This window comes from Hippocampus bargibanti, linkage group LG20 (genome assembly GCF_051943395.1).
Source record: "Hippocampus bargibanti isolate YZ-2025 linkage group LG20, ASM5194339v1, whole genome shotgun sequence".
In the NCBI taxonomy this organism is placed as follows: domain Eukaryota; kingdom Metazoa; phylum Chordata; class Actinopteri; order Syngnathiformes; family Syngnathidae; genus Hippocampus; species Hippocampus bargibanti.
This window is the reverse complement of record NC_142753.1, coordinates 8,656,743-8,662,937: the sequence shown is the minus strand read 5'-3', so window position 1 is coordinate 8,662,937 and position 6,195 is coordinate 8,656,743. Positions and strand designations below refer to the sequence as shown.

General features: G+C 38.4%; 1 protein-coding gene across 7 annotated transcripts; it reads right to left on the bottom strand.

The window, feature by feature from the left end:
* Positions 1–1,626: 1,626 nt before the first annotated feature.
* LOC148883027 (putative thiopurine S-methyltransferase) lies at positions 1,627–5,740 on the bottom strand. 7 transcript variants are annotated; one of them, XM_089023281.1, is made up of 9 exons: positions 5,543–5,740; positions 4,791–4,928; positions 4,575–4,667; positions 4,298–4,430; positions 3,573–3,625; positions 3,420–3,494; positions 2,681–2,766; positions 2,307–2,351; positions 1,627–2,212 (listed from the first exon to the last, which is right to left on the bottom strand). In XM_089023281.1, the coding sequence occupies exons 2-9, from the start codon at positions 4,889–4,891 to the stop codon at positions 2,094–2,096; spliced, it is 705 nt and encodes a 234-aa protein (XP_088879407.1). In that variant the 5' UTR covers positions 4,892–4,928; positions 5,543–5,740; the 3' UTR covers positions 1,627–2,093. The 7 variants fall into 7 exon arrangements, with proteins under 7 accessions (XP_088879407.1, XP_088879405.1, XP_088879408.1 ...); XM_089023279.1 differs by having other exon boundaries at positions 4,810–4,928; positions 5,543–5,557; XM_089023282.1 differs by lacking the exon at positions 5,543–5,740 and adding an exon at positions 5,247–5,381.
* Positions 5,741–6,195: the final 455 nt, after the last annotated feature.

Below are 6,195 nucleotides of genomic sequence, written 5' to 3'. Positions count from 1 at the left end.
CTCTCTCTCTCTCTCTCTCTCTCTCTCTCTCTCTCTCTCTCTCTCTCTCTCTCTCTCTCTCTCTCTCTCTCTCTCTCTCTCTCTCTCTCTCTCTCTCTCTCTCTCTCTCTCTCTCTCTCTCTCTCTCTCTCTCTCTCTCTCTCTCTCTCTCTCTCTCTCTCTCTCTGTGTGCCCCTTCCCTCTTTCAGCGCGTGTTTACGATTAAATTAGACGAGTCAAATTGTTTGCATTGCACGTCCGTTTGGAAATTAATGACAGTTCGTTGCCTGTCAGGTTGATAAACTACTCGGGTATACTTGGACTAAATACTGATAAATGGCTATACGTACAGACGAATGTTTGCTTACTCCAAAGTATTTTTTTGTCATCTTATTCTCTCTTTGCAATGATACTTCTGATCGATAGGCAAGTAGTACAACAATTATGTGCAAAGCAATGGGTCGAAACATTTGTGTGAAATGCTTCCACCTGCTGGTGAATACAGACCCTACACCCAAGAGAGGCCAAAAAGGTCCAATATGTTGAATAACTTGGTACAACGGGAGGGGAAAAATAATTCTACACACAAACTAACTACCGTCTCTTATTTCATTACTTGGCAGGAAGTCCGCATACCGAGGAGAGGGTTGGTGCGGGGTGTCAAAATTGTAGTTGGATGGTTTTCTTTCTCTGAAACTAAAAACTATATTTTTAATATAATAATGAAAAAAATACATTTCATTTATAAGCGGCTTTCAAAACTCTCAAGGTCACTTTACAGTCACGGATAAGTTTTGCAGTGGGTGAGCAGTGGCAGCCACATGCGTCAGTGTACACTCAACCCGGAAGTAACTCAAATAGATAGAAAGCTAATAATAATTATTATTGTTAATTAGTAATACATTTTATTATCTTTATTTTTCTTACGCCACATTGAATATTTATGCAGTCCTAAAACTCAATAATCTGTGGTTCCTAGAATTCAAGTGACAATGACAAAACCCCTGGTACAGGAGTGGGCATATTTTTGTACATGTCTGGCAGTGAATGAGTTAATCGAGCGCAAATTTAATTTTGTAATGTCATTTTAAAAATTGGAGTCACCCAGCCACCCTCGCCTCTTCCTTGAACGTAAAAGGCCGCCCGGGCTTTGTGTCCTTGCCGTTTTCAAAGGGCTTAACAGTACTCCTGGCGTCCCAGATTATGCAGCCAATTAGGCCGAAGGCAAAGCTCCTTCTGCTATGGAGCCTGGTCAGAGTGTGGTGTGTGTGTGTGTGTGTGTGTGTGTGTGTGTGTGTGTGTGTGTGTGTGTGTGTGTGTGTGTGTGTGTGTGTGTGTGTGTGTGTGTGTGTGTGTGCATGTCTTTCACATATGTTCGTGCATGTGCGCTTGCATTGGTGCTTACATAAGGTAAACAATATCAGGTATTATTCACTGGCGCAGAACGTACATGCAATATTTTTTTTTTTTTAATGTAAGACAATTTAACATTTTTTGTTCCGTTGTTACATGTTAACGCTCAGTCCTTAATACTTGTGGTAAATGAAAGAAGTGTTTTATTTACATCCCAAGTCCTGTATTTGGGTCTCATTTGTTTGGCGAGGAGCGTCTATCATGTAGCAAATAAACATTTATGTACACAACAAATAGATGAAATAGACTTTATTCACATAGCAAAGTAATTTGATGTGTATATAAATCAACATATATTGTGTGTATTGCGAATCAAACCTCTGAAGATGGAGGACACTGATTCGCTGTGGCGACCCCTTGAAGTGAAAAGCCGAAAGGAAAAGAAGAAGATATTGTATGTATTGTACAATTGCCCTGATAACATGCATTGCATTAGCCTTTATTAGCCTCGCAGTGGAGAAATTTACAATTCACAGCAGCAAAGTGATGAAAGTAAGAGGAAAGGAAAGGAAGAAGTAGAAAAACAAATACAAGAGCTGCTGTAAAGGCATCCGCGATTGCGGTGCCATCTTGAAGTAAAAAACAAATACCACAATGTCTGCTGAAATAAGATACTTGATTTCCATAAAAAAAATGATACAATCCTTTAGTATTTTATCAATGTATTGATTTTTTTTAAATCAATGCTAATTCATCCATCTTTAACAAATCTTTGGAGTGATGAGATAGAGTTGCTCAATAAGGTAGTCTAAGCCCCAAACCAGGTGTCTGTCTTCTGTGACGTTCTCTGATAGGAGAAGCTCAACATTGCACTGTTTTCCTAGAGAGGAAAAAAAAAAGTATCAAGTATGGATCGGACACATATTCACAATGAACACATGGATTAAATTATTAAAAGGTGGTTCAGTACTCACCAAAAAGGTCATGTACTTGATCACCAGGTACAACAAAAGGAGGGCCTGAAAGTTTGTTGGGATTACAGTAAAGTCTCGTTATATCGATATCGGATATATCGATAGTCCCGGTTATATCGATACTATTTCTATGCACACACGAAGAAAATTACATGCAAATAGGGTCGGATATATCGATAGTCCCGGTTATATCGATATTTTTTCGGACTCCCTTGAATATCGATATAACGAGACTTTACTGTATTTACTCAGATTCGCCAATAACGACACTTACAAATGTAAATTCTTTGCTTAACAATATGAGAGATTTGTTTTTTCTTGAACTGAAAATAAGGATGGCAGAAATAAAAAAAATAATAATTGTGAAATGTTACCTTTATAAAGTTCAGGATTATACATCAATGAGGATAAAAGGTACTTGCAGTCCTGGGCCATCAGAGACATGATGAGAGATGAATATCTGTGCAATGGTGAGATATCACAGAATGACTTGAACTCATTCACTGCCATTCACACATTTATTTGGGAATTGAAAATATGACAAAGCGACATTCATGAATTTATTTGAGTTTAGTCTTTCATGCTTGGGTGCCGATAAAGCGCTGACCATGGCCTCTGGCAATGCCTTTTCTTTTCCACAAGGGGGTAGAATTTCCTTTTTTCCGTGTTAGCGCTTTGTTCCAGCTCTAGCTGTTGTTAAAGATATCTATCTATCTATCTATCTATCTATCTATCTATCTATCTATCTATATCTATATATCTATATAGATATCTATAGATATAGATATATATATATATGTATTGCATTGTATTTTTTACAGCCGCCCTCATTTCAAGCTCATATAACTCCAGACCCATATCATTTAAGAATTAACTCTTTTTTTCTGATGAAAGAAGAGAGTAAGGTTTCTAACACTGTAAATGAATGTTTACGTAGTCCTAAAACTCAATATTCTGTGGGTCTGTGGGAATTTGCGTGACAATGACAAAAACCCTGACACTGGAGTGGACATCATTACATTAGCACGTTTTTGGCAAAATGAGCCACAAGTTAATCGTCATCCTGTACAAAGCCTTGAAAACCAATTTTTTGTTCCGAGTTTGAGAACTTACTTTTCTCTGTCTTTCGGATTGATGGCCACTAGAGATCCTCTGTCCCAAATAGCCCCGAACTGACCTACAACGGAACTATAACAGACAACAAAAGGGTACTGGGGGACATGAACAAAAAACTAAAAATCAACTTTTTTTAAGTAGCGCACTTACCTAGACACACTGTACAGATCGCAGTTATACACGGAAATATTTTTCTCTGAGTTCTGTGGAATAAAAGTGTGAGTGATTAGAATACCTCCTCAACTTACGAACAAGTCGGTTGTAAGGTGACATTGTTCGTAAGTTGCTTCAGTGCTAAGGCTTATATAAGTATATAGTTGTATTAACTTCATCCTGTCTACTTGATATCTAATTTAAAATAGATGCTTTTATTACAGACAGTGTATTGTAAGTGTTCAACTACCTGACATGTTTCACTCTGACGAAGGCGGAAGTATCCGCCGAAACATGTCAGGTATTTGAACACCTACAATACACTGTCTGTAAGAAAATAATCTATTTTAAATTAAATTATATAAGTATGTTTAAAGTTTAGAGAAGTATGTTAAGGCTTGTTTAAGTACCCTGTATGGGGTTGTGCTGGAAAAAAAAGCTGTATAAAGATATGTACATGCACAACTGGAGAGAATACTACATATATTAAAGAGAGAAAGCAAAAACGTTCATATGTACCGTTGTTTGTAAGTCGAATATTCGTAAGTATGGGGAGCGTCTGTACTGTGCTCACCCCTGTGGAACTATGTAAATCTTATCACGCGATACCACGCTGCCCCCTGCCCGCCAGGATGCTCAGAAAATGGCCGATGTTTCTATCAGTCATGACGTTATAATGCCATGTGCTTGAATTTCCATTCAGAAACCTAAAATGGACTGACCCTGAAGACCTTCACTCCAGGCATAGCAGGAACAGGTTCTTCGCTGTATGTCATGTTGTTCTCCATAAAAAATTGCTGAATAGCTTTTTCGGCGATTTCCACTCCAACCACTGAATGTCCCATGTCTGCTAGCCTGGAAAACAGATAGAAAAAAAAATATGCTATGAGTTGGTCCCAAACTGTATTTTGGGAAAAAAAAGTAAGAGCACTGGTAGAGAGTGGTTAGGTAATTTATGAATCAACATGTGCTTTTAGAAACCAAAATTATTTTATTTACCACTTCATATCCACAGCTTTCCCACAGAGAGGAAAAAAGAAGCGAACTTTTGTTCGCCCCGCCAAAACTTTGTCAATATGACTTTCCAGCATCCTACGAGAAGAAACCAAAACAATATTTTCATGATTAATATTTTTTTTAACAATCATCAAGAAATTCCAATGATGCGATCAGGTCATGGTCTGGTTCTAACGTGGTTCCACAAATTAAGTATACCGGTCATTTGTAGTCTTACTGGTGTACTTGTGGTTTATGAAAGCCAATTCTGTTTTCCTCCCAACGTTGCTCCCATTCTTTAAGGTCAACGACTCGATCATCCTGACCTTTTAGCATGTTACTCATGTTGGATGCCATCTGCATGACAGAGAACTGGTGTTAGTTACTCTGCACAGTCTGATAGAAAGATTGCATATTCAGATACTTTTAATTGAGGCCCTTGACCAGTGGTTTTTAACCTTCTTAGAGGGATACCGAACCCAACCAGTTCGTATACACATTAACTGAACCCTTCATTGGTGAAAAACAAAAAAATCGTCTGCTGAGCAAACCAAATTCACTGCAGTACTGTCTGTACAAGTTATGTACTGTGATTACCTGCAGATTGTAATTATCAAGCGGGGCGTGTTATAAATAATTGACAAATCGAATAGTTGAATAGTTTGTCTTACCCACCATGCCAGAACCACCTCAGATTTATTCACCGAACCTTTTCGATCCAATCCAGGTTAAGAACTACTGCTCTCGACAGCAGTCAAATAAGTAGTACGTTGTCATGCAATGTTAAAAATTAACATTGCCTGGTACAGGTAATGCATGTTGAGGGGGTGGGTGGGGGGGTTAAAACAGACATGGTGGCTGTCAATAGTTAACGGTACCCGATAGTTGAATGTCAAGGAATCCAGAGCCCAATGATACATTCTAGATTGTGGAGAATTTCCATTTTACACCAACACTTGCATCCTACTTACCCGACACCCGTAACCACGCAAGATTATTGTAGTATTTCCACGTTGAGAGCTGTGGAATATTTATTTTTACAAGCGCCTAGTCGTTCGAATAATGAACCTTGCAGGTTTCCACTGATTTTGAGGCTGTTTGGTATTACCGTAGACGTGCTACAAAAATAAAAGCAACGTTGTGAAAGTCTCCTGGAAATTTGATTTCAGCTTTTACTTCCTGTTTGGGAGGAGCTTATTGTTCGGTTGAAAAAAAATTGGAAATTCGGTATGCGACACAGCTTGAACCAGTCCCCTTTAGTGAGGGTCTGTTTCAAGTTTAAAGCAGGAGAATTCGTCTGTAAAACGTTCCTACAAAAAGAAAGGCGCTATTATCCATGTAAATGTGAAATTTGGCATGTATTATTGCGAAGCAACTAAAAAAAGAAAACATGCCTCTTGATTTCAAGTGTACGACGTAGTCGGTTCGTAGTTTTGTGTGTGTATATGTGTGTTCTGGGGGTGAGTTGGGGGAAATAACTTGATTATTGATTATTTTAAGACGTTAACGATATGTAACTGGACTGTTTTGCATAAACAGCGTCCGAGTTGATGTGGTAGCATTCTATTAGTTCACCGCGAGATGGCACCAAAAACATAGCCATTGAATATTGAATGTGTCCTCA